Here is a 15,330-nt window from a genome sequence, read left to right as displayed (position 1 = left end):
TTGTGTAAAGAAAGGCTTTTTCCTTCCTCCTCGCTTTACTTTCCTTCAGTTTTCAGGGGCTATTCCCCAGACCTATGATATAATTTATAAGAAATGATAACTTTTATACCTCCCTTTGTATAATCCTGACAAAAAGACTTTTGATTTGTTTTATATATTCATACCATAAATTTTAACTTTTCCTGAGTAGAAAAGTTTTCTAACTGCAGAGTATAATCTCTCAAACTGATCCCTTTATCTCCTTAAGAAGTATGTTTTTGCTTTGGAATTTCTGTTCTTTCATATACTTTGCTGTGTTTCTACAATACAAACTTATTTGGTCTGACAGATCCAGATATCTTGCGATTTTGTACAGGGGTAGAATAATTTTTCCCTGTTATTTCAATATCTTTCCTCTGGAAGTTCAACATCACGTTGACTATTTAAATTGAAGTCTACTGAGTTTTATATCTTGAGAAAACAGTCTGCAATAACCCTGGTATTCTTCCACTGCGGAATCATTGATAAGCTGTACCTTTGAATGATTTTTCCTTCAGACTTTCTTGTATGGAAGGTTACTGACCCTTCTTTCTCCCATCAAACAACACTCCTGTGGATGTCTGCTGTCAGGATAAGCTTTAGCATATAAGCAAAGAAATCTAAAGGCCTCATGCAGTGATCAAACTTAGGATGTGGTCATCTGGAGATACAGTCCTAACCAAAAGAGAAAACTAATCACAGATAATACAGTTAGAACTATCTCAATAGATAGGCAGATTCTAGACACATAGACACCAATGCACTCAGAGTGTCACATTACCCATTTAAACTAGAGTAAAAACTGAAAAATGATAGTTCTAGCATATGGGCCTGATGACAGACCTATACCTTTCAAGTGTCTGAGAGAAAGTGTTATTGGAAAGACTGAATGATGGATTCAAAGGAGCCATGGGCCAGATTAGAGATCTGGTCACTTCTACATTCTGATGGGCCATGACCTTGACACTCTTAATTTATTCAAAGTTTTGATTTTTAACATAGAATACCAGGGATATGAGAATGAATATTCATATCAGAAGTTCCCTTTTACATAAAATTTACATGCAAACTAAATATAGCATGTTATCTTTATATATAATGAGAATTTATTTAAATTATAGCAGCAGTTTTTTTCTCAAATGGATGTCATTTTCTTTCTGAAGGTAATAGGAAGTAAAATGGGGAAAAAACCAACTTTTGAATGCTAATTTTTAAGGCCTTCCCAAAAACCAGTTTTGATTGTCCTATTGAATCCATCATAATTCAACTGTAACAATCAAATTTGTATCATAGCTTATTCCCTGCAAAAAAAAAGTGTACAGATATAAATATATATGTGAAATATCGAGATGTAGACTTACGTTATCAGCTTAGCAAAAAGAAATTATGATATGGGTAACATTTTTCATAAAAGTAGGTGTTAATGGAGGCTATCACATTAATGAAGCAGGAAATACTTTGTTCTCCATGAGAAAGGAAAAATGGATACTGAAGTGACTTGATATTATGTGTGTGCCTAAGAATATGCCATAATTATGTAGTATATAAATCTATGCACGCTGAGCATGATAAGGAGAAGGGTGAACTGAGGAAAAGATGTATCATAGGAAGAAATCTGAGCTCTGTTAAAAATAGCTTCTAGTGGATTCCTAGGCATATACTAAGAATTGCTCATAATATCCGGATTATACATCTTGCCTATAACACATACTTATTTGACAATTTTTCTCTAACAAAATTGGCCTCTCATTTCCATGATTTATTTCACATTTTTATCTTTTAAAGCGTTGATATTAACAAATCTGAACATTTCAATAAGTGCTTCTAAATTGCAAATGTAAAAAGAAAACTTGTGATCACATTCTCCTCTAGATAAAGACTCAGAGAGACAATTCTATATAAGTATATTCCTTTCTTGGGACCATTTCTACATCTTTGTCTAACAGGCATCAAGATTGTATGGTTTCAGGTACTCATACTCTCAGCCTCACCCATGAATTACCCATCTTCTCAAACAGCCCCCCAAAGATATTCTATAGTCTATAGTCTCCTGACTCTCTCCCTTGGCAAGGTGCTCCAACCACCTCAGCAAACTGGCTGCAGACACACATAGACACCCAAAGACAGGTGCAAGACATCCACCTATTCATTTAAAGAGACATTTTAATTTTCAAGAAAGCCAAATAATCATTGGACTATGACATGTAATCATCATTTTCCTTTTTATGTGTGGGGGAAAAAGTTGAAGATCACCTTTACCAAGACTTATCAAGATTATCAGATTTCAAACAATGAAATATTTGTGTAATTTAAAATTGTTGTGCACATACTACTGCTGGCCAGATGACTTCTTTATCAGAAAGAAAATTAAGTGTTTTAGGTACTGACAATGCTATACATATCTTGTAGCCCAAAAGTGAAATCAATACTGTTAGAGAAAATATTTGGCAACATGATTCAGATAGTTCAAGGGAAGAGGGCAAAAGATACAGAGATAGGAGTAGATACCAAATGATGGAGGGTCAGAGTAAAAGACTGGGGGGCGGGGGTGAACTAATGAAAAGTGGTTTTCATTAGTTCAGAATCACAATAGCAGTAATACTGATAGCGGTAGTAATAGTAGAAACCAAGAAGATAGGCACTGTGCTAAATGACTGAAATGTGTATCCTCATTTGAACTTGTAGTAATGTCACTTCATTTAATAACAAATCTTGTTAGTATCTCATTTCATAGAGAGGAAATAGGCTGAGAGAAGTTGGGTCACTTGCCCAGGATCAGGAGCTAATAAACAGCAGGCACTTGATTCAAATTCCAGTTGGTGTAATTCCAGAACTACAACTTTTATCCACCGTGAATACTGCCCTCAAAATGTGAGGAATAGAATTCAAGGAGGCAAAAGCAGCCCAAGAATTCAGGACTCCTTTGCTCATTTGTTTTGTTTCTTAAATTCCACATATGAGTGAAACCCGAAGGTATTTGTCTTTCTCTGACTGAATTTTTCACTTAGCATTATACCCTCTAGATCCATCCATGTTGTGTAAATGGCAAGATTTCATTCTTTTTTTATGGGTGAGTAATATTATAGCACACACACACACACACACCCCACATCTTCTTTATCCATTCATCTATCAATGGACATGGGCTGCTTCCATAATTTGGCTACTGTAAATAGTGCTTCAATAAACATAGGAGATGCATATATCCTTTCAAATTAGTGTTTTCATATGCTTTGGGTACCCAGTAAGGGAATTACTAGATCATATGGTAACTCTATATTTAATTTTTAAGGAACCTCCATACTATTTTCCACAGTGGCTGCACCAGTTTGCATTCCCACCAAGAGTGCACAAGGGTTCCTTCTTTCCACGTTTTTGCCAACGCCTATTATTTCTTATCTTTGGTTTGCTTTTTGTTTGTTTGTTTTTTATTTTAGCCATTCTGACTGGTGTGAGGTGATAATCTCATTGTGGTTTCAATTTGAATTTCCCTGATGATGAGTGATGTTGAACATCTCATGTCTGTTGGCCATCTGGATGTTTTCTTCGGAGAAACATCTGTTCATGTCTTCTGCCCATTTTTTAACTGGATTATTTGTTTTTTGGGGTGTTGGACTATATAAATTCTTTATATATTTTTGATGCTAACCGTTTATCAGATATGCCACTTGAAAATATCTTCTCTCATTCAGTAGTTTGCTTTTAGTTTTGTTGTTTCCTCTGCTGTGCAGAAGCTTTTTATTTGGATGTAGTCTCAATAGTTTATTTTTGCTTTTGTTTCCCTTGCCTCAGGAGACATCTCTAGGAAAATGTTATGGCCAATGTCAGATAAATTACTACCTGTGTTCTTTTCTAGGATTTTTATGGTTTTAGGTCTCACATTTAGGTCCTTAATCCATTTTGAGTTCATTTTTATGTATGGTGAAAGAAAGTAGTCCAGGTTCATTCTTTTGCATGTTTTACTGCCCCTTTAAGTCAGTGTTTCTTGAAGCATGGCCAACTGACTAAAGTCATAACAATTGTGAATTTCTACAAAAAACTTACATTTTTAATTCTCCCCTTGGTTCATTAATTCAGAAATTCCAGAGGTCTTGGGGTGCCTGGGTAGCTCTGTTGGCTAAGCGTCCAACTTTGACTTAGGTCATTATCTCACAGTTCATGAGTTTGAGCCCCAGGATCAGACTCTGTGCTGATAACTCAGAGCCTGGAGCCTGCTTCAGATTCTGTGTCTCCCTCTCTTTCTGCCCCTCCCCTGGTCACACTCTGTCTCTCTCTCTCCCTCAAAAATAAATAATAAACATTAAAATTTTTCAAAAATTAAAAAAAGAGAAATTCCAGAGGTCTTTAAACATTAAAGATTGAGAAACAATTCTGGAAGCACAATTTCATACAAATCTGTATTCATGTAAAAGCTTAATTAAGGAGTCTCAGCTCCCTAGAATCTAAACATGAAATGTTTTTTACTTTTTCTGATCACTCTGCCCAACTGCCCTATACCAAATATCTTTTCCTGTACCTTAATGATATGTCTAGTAGATATCAAGTTCCTGAAACCTTGAGTTATTTTAAGCTTTCCTCTTCCTGACAAAGGCCTTACCCAGCGCTCAGAGGACCTGGAATTGTCCATCTTTTGCTCATCCTTCAACCCCAACACTGCAATGGAAAGAAGGGCATAAACTGTTTATGTTCTCCTCCTTGGTGGCTGTAGGGAAGCGGGATGACAGGAAAAGTTACAAGTCTTCGTTACCTCACTGGGCCCCTCGTCACAGTTCTTTCCTCTTGGTTTTATGCATCACTGGCTAATACTGTGTAGCCTCTATGACAGTCCTTGACCGATGGCTCTCCTGATGTGTGCATGTGTGTTCCATAGAAGGCCTTGGGTGCCTCCACGCTGCATCGTCCTCTGGATCCCCAATTCAACTCTGCCTGATATCTTCCAGTCCCTCAACTCCTTGTAACCTGTAGTTGACTCCTTCTGGGGTCCTAGGACCCTGGCAAGGACAGGAGGGCAAGATTGCTAAAGCCCAGCTTCTTCCTGTGGTAAGCACTCACTCCCCAAGGGCATCCCAAAACCTTGCCACAGCTAATGACAGGAGGTCAGGCTGCGGCCAGTTGCGGACTGCCAAAACACACTGGTTTCTTATTTTCCCTGGTGATCCAGACCCAGGGAGAGATGAGCAAGTCCATTGCCTGAGTGGACACTCCAGGAGAGATTGAGATGCCAGTTTTTCCTTGTTGTAGAAATCCCCCATATTTATGAGGGATTTCCTCAGCATCTCCCTCACTTGACTTAGGGAGGTGGTACTGCTGGTAAGCAATCACCTTTATCTCTCCCTCTGGTATTCCTAATTAGCACAAAAACTCTATTACCCTGAATTCACGGCTTTCTCACTACCTGTTCCTAATGTTCCCTCTGTATAGACCATGGGGGTAGGGGCCCAAGTGGTTGGTAACAGATATGGTCCTTCTACCTCTTAGGTAGCCCTAGAAGGGCGGGGGTGGCTACAATTTTCTGTAAGCTCTCTTCAGAAAGTGAATCGTTGGGACTCTTGTCTTCATCTTTGTTTGGGTTTTAAGTGTAACACTGAGACAATAGAAGCTGCCTCCTAACTGAGTGCCTTTTTTGGGTCCAGCATAACGTGATCCTCCAAGGAGCAAAATAACTACATTTAGATTTCTCCAAGCAAAAGCAAAATTTTGACTAGAGACTACTTTTTTGTTCCCTGATTTGGGGGAAAATACAGCAGGGAGGAATTCTTTTTGTTCTTTTTATCTACATTGATTTGGTGCCACAGTGTAGAACTCAGTGTCCTATTAAGAGACTTGCAAGGTCAGATCCCTCAACTAGCTCCTGGGTTTCCATAACAAGCTCTTTGAGGTGGCCATAGGTGAAAAGGCGACCCGCTCTTTGTTTGAGGTTATTTAATCTTTGTGTAAATACTGACAGCAAGAGAAGGCGAGACGAGAGGTCTGTTCACAGAATTACATATTTCTCACCTGAAATCAGGGCTGTTAAATGTGGCGTCTGAGGTCTCCCGACCTCATCTCATCCCCACAGCTGGCTTCACACGATAAGATATAATTGAACACTCGAGTAGCCCCTGATGAAAACTGTTATGGGAAAGGTAGAAAAAAAATAGGAAAAACTTCCAGGCATCCATAAATATCTTTCAAAGGAAGTTCTCTGACTCATTTGCACTATGATCTTTCCTCTACTGGTCCCCACAGTCTTGACATACATGCTTGTAATTAGACCTCCACCGTGACTCTGAGAAATCACGTCATCTGTTTATAAACAGCAGAGAGAAATTTTGAAATGTTCCCATTGTGGGAACAGGACAAACATTTTGTGATGGAAGCTTCCTGAAGCTTTGTTCTCTTCGGACTAGTTACCACGAATAGTTTGTCTGGATGCATATATCAGCCAGTTAATAGCACCCTCTAGCTTCTCTAAAGGCTGCTTTCTTCAAAAATTTCAGTGAACCATTGCCAGAACAGAGGAAACTTGTATTTTCACCATGGTGCTCATAAGAAATAGAAATATATAGTTATCAAACAGGTATGTAGTGACTAGAGCTATATGAAGTGATACTCCATTCTGGTGCTCTAAAAACACAAGCTCCCAAAATCCATTAGCCAACAAGCACTGACTGACAGTTGTATTCACAGCTCAGGTTAAAAAATGATGGTGTGAGCCCTCAATTTCATCAGGATCTCTGCTTTCTCCACACAGCTGTGATTTGCAAAGGCTAAAAGTGATAGAATTTTTTTGTGTGTGTGATCCAAAAAGTCAGATTAAATGTATACTCTTTGAACTCCAAAGGAACTATAATATCTCCAAATTGTGTTTGCTGTTACCCTTCTTAAAAACCCTTAGAGGTCACCTAGTCCAAGCTTCCAATGAAAGTGCCATCTCTTTGAACCCATCTAATGTGACAGAGTCTGCTGAGGTACTAAGAAGCTCTAAGTTAAAATGTTGCTTTGTACTGAGCTCATAACTAATTCTTTATAACTACTTCCCCATTTTCCTCTGAAGCCATTAACCCTAGTGTCTTTATTCCCCTACATAATTACCCACAAAATACTTGCAGTTAGCTGTTTCGGTGGCTGTTAATTATCATATTTGGTTTATCAGTTTGGTAGAAGCAAGAAGAGAGCTATCAATTTATCAATAAAGGGAAATAAGATATAAACACACTGGTTGGCTAGCAGGTATTTAAAATACATTTCTTTTTATAATAGGTACAAACTTGAAAAATACATTTGATTTTATAATATATACAAATTTGAAAACAACAGATTTCACAAACTCATAGAATTTGAATGCCCTTTAGAGATCAGATAGAACAGGTTTGTAGTTACTTCTAGAATTTCTCTGGAGCCTGAGTGATGGAAGACATTCCAGGCCCTGGATTGGAATCTTCAATGCACAAGGTAATCCATTCCAGTTTTGGAGCAACTCTGATTTCTGGAGAATTCTCCCTTACATTGGGCAAGAAAGTTTCTATAATTTTCATATCAAAGATTTAGTTTGTGCATTTTGGGGAAGACCAAAGCAAGTCTGTGTCCTCTGGTACAAGACAGTTTTTAATCTTCATGGCAGCTATTGTGATGACTGATTTTAGTAAAATTTAATGATCCAGACAGGAAAAAGTAATGTCTGGCTATTTATACCACAGGAGTAGAATTATACTTCTCGTATGATTGCGTATAATCCAAACCTCTCTTTTTTTAAAATGAGGTGACAACCATCTAGAGAGATGAGACTGTTATCTCAGATTACAAAGCTGATTACCAGTTGGACTGAGCTTGGCACTTCACTCACCTGGTATAGTCGAAGTGTTATCTCTGTGCCTTCTGATTAAAGTTAACTTGAAATGCATTTGTTCAATTAATAACTGCAGTGCACACGTATTCTCATCTCTGGATATTGGTAGAGTTGCAAATAAAACATAACAAATAAACCACATTTTGAAATTTCAAAAATAAGAAAACGTCTAAGAGTACTAAGGAGATTGAGTTCTGTTTTCTTTATTAACTGGTAGTGAAGCACTACTTAGGTCTCTTGTTTTGGTCTTACCTTTCTTATGTAAGTTGTGATTGATTCTGAGACTGTCCCCAGGCTCAGTAGGGAGAAAGCATCATAGATGTGGACTGGGGAGGTTGGGGGGGAGGAGGGTTGTTTCCAGTGTACCTAGCATTTTTCCTCCTTGGATGATATAAATTGTAAGTTCCCTACAAACATCAGAGCATGCATCGTATCTTACTCAGGTCTGATGCGTTTCTTTCTTCAATGTGGAGGCAGCGAACATTACCATCTCTGCAGTTATGCCCCAATCTTATCTGAACTCTCAAGAGAGATTTTATCTGAAAGAGACCTCAAAGAGTAATATAGGATGTAAAATCTAGAATAAAGCAGTGGTCTACAGAGGGCTTTAAAATGCACACTATAGGGCGCCTGGGTGGCTTGGTCTTTAAGCATCTGACTTTAGCTCAGGTCATGAGCGTAGGGTGAGCTCATGAGCCCAGCATCTGGTGAGCCCCACTTCTCTCTCCCAATCTCTCTGCTCTTCCTGGGAGTCATTCTCTCTCTCTCTCTCTCTCTCTCTCTCTCTCTCTCTCTCTTTCTCTGCCCCTTGCTCACTTGCACCCTCTCTTAAATAAATAAACAAATAAACAAAATGCACATTACAGTTAAGGGTCTATAGTTAGAACAGACTCTTAACCACAGGGAACAAACTGATGGTTATCAGAGGGGAGGTGGGTAGGAGGATGGGTGAAATGGGTGATGGGAACTAAGGAGTGCACTTGTTACGATGAGCACCAGGTGATGTATGTAAGTGTTGAATCACTATATTGTACACCTGAAACTAATATTATGCTGTATGTTAACTAGCTGAATTTTAGTAAAACCTTTTAAAATGCACACTATAATCAATTTGACTGAAATTAGTCCTTTCTTGGGTTATCAATTTAAATGTGCCTTGAAATTTTAAATAAAATTTTAAAAATAATGTTAAATAGCCATTGCTAGTTTTCACTAAGTGATGATAGACCATTATGTCTAATTCACTTTTATTTCTTCCACAGTTTTATTATAAGACTTTGCAAACATACCTATCAGCAATATATCACAGTTGATATTGTATTATGTTTATTTATAATCACTATATACTATATAGTATGTATTTATTATATTTATTTAATTTTAATCTATCCCTATTTCCAATTGTCAACATCAATCACTCATCATTTTTGTTGCTTTTAAGTTGTAGTACATTTTGTTGTTGTTGTTGTTTTTCAGGGCACAGAGATATAAAGCACACAATCACATAAGACCACCACAGTCAAGATGCTGGATAAGGGCGGGCAAACTATGGCCCAGCAGGATAAATATGACCCTTTGACACTACACAGTCACACACACCCACTCATTTACTGCAAAGTCTAACTTATTTATTCTCTGGCCCTCTACACATAATCATGACTGTAGTTGGATACTTCTGTAGATGTCCTTTATCAAATCAAGAAATTACCCTTCTATTCATACTTTGCTGAAAGCTTTTATCCTGAATGGATGTTGAATTTTGTCAAATGCATTTACTGCATCTAATGAGATCTTTTTTCCCCAATAATCTGTTGATGGCATAAATAACACTGATTGGCCCTTAAATGTTGAAACAGTCTTGCATTCTGGGAAAAACAGCATGACTTATTATCAATTGCATATATTATTCCATTTAATTTACTAATATTTGTTGAGGATATTTGTGCATATTCATAAAGGTTATTAGTGTGTAGCTGTTCTTTTTGCCAGACTTTTATCAGAGTAATACTAACCTCTTAGATGTTTCTTCCTTTTCTATTTTAAGTGTTTGTTACCTGTGTTTTTAGCATTCTTCTTATTTCTTCCTTAAGTTTGGTAGAATTCACCATAAAGAAACTGGACCTGAATTTTTCTTTGTTGGAAGGTTTTTAACTATGAATTCATGATACTTTAATAGGAATAGGACAATTCAGGTTACTCTGTGTACTAATTTTTTGTTTTTGTTTTAGTTTTTGTTTTTGTTTTACTCTATGTGCTCTTGAGTGTGACTGGAAGTTTGTGTCTTTCAGGAAAAATATTCAATCCATTTTATGTTGTGACATTTATGGGCATCAAGTTGTTCCTTTTATTCACTTGTTATCCTTAAAATGTCATAAGATCTGTAGTGATGCCACTTCTTCTATTTCTGACATTGATCATTTATATCTTCTCCATTTTTTTTCTCGACCATTCTGGCTAGAGTTTTATCAATTGTGCTGACCATTTCAGAGAACTATCTTCCATCTTCATGGATTTTTCTCAAGTTATATGTTTTAAAATTTGACTTCTGCTCTTATCTTGTTTATTTTCTTATGCTTCTTTTGGGCTTAATTTGCTTTTTTTTTCATAGTGTCATAATGAAAGCCGAAATCACTGAGACCTTTATTCTTTATAGGTTTAAAGGCTTTAAACCTATAAATTCCACTCTATATACTTTATAAGCTGCATCACAGACCTTTTTGATGTATTTTTATTTTCAATCATTTCAAAATGTTTTCTAATTATTCTGCAAATTACTTTGTGACCAAGGGTTATTAGAAGTATGTTGTTCAATTGCAAAATATTTGGAGATTTTCCAAACACATTTCATTACTGATTTGTTGTCTATTGTCATAGAACACCTTTTGTATGATTTTAACTTGTATAAATATTTTTCTATATGTTAATATAGTCCATTATATAGTATCTCTTGGTAAACACTACACATGCATATGAAAAAAGCATGTATTGCTGCTGTCAGGTTGTTGACAGTGTTGTTCAGAATTTCTAAATTCCTATCAAACTTCTGCCTACTGGTTCTACAGAGGGGAATACTAAGGTCTCTATCTAACTATATTTGTACCTTTCTCTCTTTTTTGTTTCAACTCTGATTATGGCATCTTGCATTATAAGGTTATTTTATTAGCTGCATTCATATTTAGTATTGTTGTGTCTTTTCAGTGAGTTGACTTTTTCATCCTTATGTTAGTTATAGCCCTCTCAGTACCTGGTAACATTTTTTCTTCTGAAATATATTTAGTCATATTAATATAGCCAACTGAGCTTCTTTTTCTTAGTTTTCTTTTTATTAGTATTTCATAGTGTCTTTACTATTCTTTTGCTTTTAACTTGTTGATAAATTTAATACAGCTGTGTTTTACATTTTTATATATGACAATCTCTGTCTTCTCATTGGTGTGTTTAGACCATATGCTTTATTCAATGTAATTATTAATATTGATGGATTTGAAATCTACCCCACTTTTTCTTATTGGCTCTATTTTTTTTTTCTGCCTGTTGTCAAATTGAGTGTTTTTAATAATTTTATATTTATTTATCTTTCTGGCTCTTCATTTGTACCTTTAAAGATATTTTGGGGTACCTAGCTGGCTCAGTTAATGGAGCATGAGACTCTTGATCTCAAGATTTTGAGTTCGAGCCCCACATTGGGTGTAAAGATTGCTTTAAAAAAATCTTAAAAAATTTTTTTCTAATAAATAAGTAAAAATATTTTGAGAGAATGCCCTAGGATTTACAATGTAAAATTTTAATTTATCATAATCTAACTTCAAATAATATTTGTTTTACTTGTGGTGTAAGAACCTTATGATAGTATATTTCTAATTCCTCTCTCTCATCCTCTGTGCTAATGTTATCATACATTTTACTTTTACATATGTTATATATGTTATAAACCACAGAACATTGCTAGTGTTTTTGCTTTAGGCCATCAATGATATGTTAGAGCAATTCAAAAAGAAAAAAATATCTTTTTTTTAACTTTATTTATTTGTGGGGGGCAGAAAAAGAGAGAGAGAGAGAGAGAGAGAGAGAGAGAGAGAGAGAGAGAGAGAATCCCAAACAGGCTCTGACGCAAGGTTCAAACTCACAAACCTGAGATTATGACCTGAGCCAAAACCAAGAGTCAGAAGCTCAACCAACTGAGCCACCCAGGTGCCCCAGAAAAAAATATATTTTATATTTATTTTTTTAACCATTCCTGGATATATGTTTTCATTTCTTTTTATAAACTTAATTTTTGGTCAGTATCATAAACCTTCTGCCTAAAATATATCCCTTCAGCATTTCTTATAGCATAGGTCTCATGGCAATAATGTGTCTGAGTTTTTGGTTGTCTGAAAAAAGGTCTTTCTTTTTTTTTTTTTTAATTTTTTTTTTCAACGTTTATTTATTTTTGGGACAGAGAGAGACAGAGCATGAACGGGGGAGGGGCAGAGAGAGAGGGAGACACAGAATCGGAAACAGGCTCCAGGCTCTGAGCCATCAGCCCAGAGCCCGACACGGGGCTGGAACTCACGGAGCGCGAGATCGTGACCTGGCTGAAGTCGGACGCTTAACCGAGTGCGCCACCCAGGCGCCCCTGAAAAAAGGTCTTTCAATTGCCTTCATTTATTAGAACTATTTGTGCCATGTGGAACGTTCTGGGTACACTTTTAATTTTTATTCTTTCAGCACTATAATAATGTTACTCTGTCTTACATGGTGTCAGACAACAAGTTTGATGTCAGTTTTCTATTTCTTCCTTTGAATGCAATGTGTCTTTTATTTCCACCACACCCCCACTCCTGATGCCTTCAATATTTTTTCTTTATCTTTTTTAAAACAGTTTGAATACGATGTATAAGGTGTGCATGTGTGTATCTGGGGAGGGGATTTATTCTGCCTGTGTAGAGGCTAGACAAAGGTACATAGCATTGATGCCTGAAAATGGACATGCCATTTTATTCTGCTGGAACATAAGGCAGGAATTTGAGGCATTATAGTCAGGAGCTGAGGCAGGTTTGGATTTTGTTGCCACAATCAGTTTCAGAGCACCATTCACTCTGCTTTGGGTCGTATCATGGACTACATGTCTGTGTCCCCTCCAAATTCATATATTGAAAACCTAACCCCCATGTGATTGCATTTGGAGGTGGGGCCTTTGGAATGCAATTAGGTCATGAGCGTCCTCATGAAGGAGATAAATATGCTTATAAAAAGAGGCCAAAAGGGAGCCTGGGTGGCTCAGTAGGTTAAGCGTCCTACTCTTGGTTTCAGCTCAGGTCATGATCTCACAGGTTTATGAGTTGGAGCCCAGATCAGGTCGGTGCTGACAAGCATGGAGACTGCTTGGGATTCTCTCTCTCCTCCTCCTCTCTCTGCCCCTCCCTCCTCTCAAAATAAATAAATAAAAACTTTAAAGAGAAAAAAGAGGCCAGAGAGCTAGCTTGCTCTCTTGCTGCCATGTAAGGATAGAGAGAGATGTGTGCACCTAGAACATGGAAGAGGGTTCTCACCAAAGCTTGACCATGCTGATACCATGATCATAAACTTGCAGCCTCCAGAACTATGAGAAATAAATTTTTGTTATAAAACATCCAGTCTGTGATACTTTGTTATAGTGGCTTTGACTGACTTAGGAGGACTATTCTCAGAATTTCTGCTTCACCCACATCTTTTGGCCTCCCCTGTGCACCTATGCCTCTGAGGGGTACTCTATTCATGCTCTCACCACTCCTCCAGTAGTTATTAGCTTGTGATCATTGCCTGGTGATGTGAAACAGGCAGATTCTCTGTTGTCCTGGTCTAGGGCAGAGTTAGGTAGGACTATGCCTGGGCATTGGCAATGCAGGTTCTCAATAATCCATACCTTACTACCTATGGCAGTGACACTTTGCAGGTCATGTGCAGACTTTCCTGACCTTTGCCCTGTGGTAGGAAACCTCTAATGATACTGGTGCAAACCCTAGGAAATCCTGTTTCCTGCTTCTCCCATGGGGCTTATATGTTTTGTTCTTAGGGGAGAGGAGCCTGCTCTATGCAAAAAAAAAAAAAAACAAAAAAACAAAAAAACATGGAAGTAGGGAGACTCCCCTTGTATCTGAGTCCCAGGGGTTCTGTCCTCTGTGCAAGCTCAGACTCAACCTTCAGAAGTTCGTTTAAAAGGTTTTCTGAAATCTTCTTACTCTGGGATATGGTGACTTTGTCTCTTACCCCTGCACTCTGCCATGGGTGAGCTAATGTTCACATCGGGACTCTCTCTGGTTTCTCGTCTTTCTGATAGGTTCATGAAAAGTTATGATTTTATAGTTAACCTGACTTTTTCTGGCTTTTTGTGCAAGACAGATGTGAGACATTGTGCTACACATGTGACATTCCAGACTCATTATCTTAATAGAGTCGTATTGTTTGCTTGCATTAATGTAGTTATGAAATCATATTTATCCTTTTAATATTTCCTGATTCTACTCCCTTTGATATCTCTCTCTTTCATCATTGGGCCCCAAAACTAGATTTATAAAGTTTTAACAAGATTATGGAAATAGAATGATACATAGTGATATTTTATGTGTACTTCCTAGAATTTGAAAATAAAACATTTCTTATTAAAAATATGACCATTATAAAGGAAAGGGATTTTTATTTTCTATGGAGGCAGTCTCAAAGCTATTGCTAGATATAGGTTTTATAATGAAGTATCATGCATGTTATAACCATCTTTTGTCCAGAACTGAAATCAGATCTCCAAAGGTACCGATTGCTTACAAAGGCAAAACAAAATATCCTGCTTAATGGAATTAAGACAGTTATGTTCACCAGCGACACTTTTTCATGACTCTGGGTCATCTCAACTTCAAAGGAAACATTGCTTTTAGTATTTGTTTACAAGTAAATGCTATGATATTTTCCATGAGAAAAATGGATAGTTAACAGAGAAATGGCAGTTGATTCAAAAATTGGACATTCTTACAAGTATATCAGATGAATAAAAGAAAGTGAACCTACCCTAAAAGCATTCTCTCCAATTAATTAGCTCAGTGTCCTCAAAATTTTACAGTCTGGCTGAGGCTGAATATTACTGTCTTTAAAAATAAATGCTTCATGTAGTGAACATTAAAGTCGCTTGCCGCTCCAATATTCTATAATTTTTAAGTTGCCTCTGTTGTTAGTAAGCTGATTGAAAATCACACTTACAATGAATCTCTCTGTAATTGCAGGTTTTATATGGGGAGAAATTAAACAAATGTGGGATGGTGGACTTCAAGATTACATCCATGATTGGTGGAATCTAATGGATTTTGTGATGAATTCCTTATATTTGGCAACAATCTCTTTGAAAATCGTTGCATTTGTAAAGGTAACTATCATTTATATTTTTGGTAAAGCATAAAGTTCTGATAAATACTTCCCTACCTTTGATTGCTATTAATTTTACTAATAATGTTACCTGGAGCGTTATCTTTCTG

The 15,330-nt window shown here is 36.9% G+C and overlaps 1 protein-coding gene across 6 annotated transcripts in view; it reads left to right on the top strand.

The window, feature by feature from the left end:
• TRPC4 (transient receptor potential cation channel subfamily C member 4) overlaps positions 1-15,330 on the top strand; it is a 201,140-nt gene that overhangs the window by 146,426 nt on the left and 39,384 nt on the right. For all 6 annotated transcript variants that reach the window (XM_040448277.1, XM_040448275.1, XM_040448272.1 and 3 more), the window contains one exon: positions 15,082-15,221. In XM_040448277.1, the coding sequence (XP_040304211.1) occupies positions 15,082-15,221 (140 nt within the window). The remainder of the gene's footprint in view (positions 1-15,081; positions 15,222-15,330) is intronic.

The sequence above is a fragment of the Herpailurus yagouaroundi genome, unplaced genomic scaffold (genome assembly GCF_014898765.1).
Source record: "Herpailurus yagouaroundi ecotype Mexico unplaced genomic scaffold, PumYag 197, whole genome shotgun sequence".
Taxonomy (NCBI): Eukaryota; Metazoa; Chordata; class Mammalia; order Carnivora; family Felidae; genus Herpailurus; species Herpailurus yagouaroundi.
The sequence above is the reverse complement of the archived record's forward strand: the minus strand, read 5'-3'. Positions and strand labels throughout refer to the sequence as shown.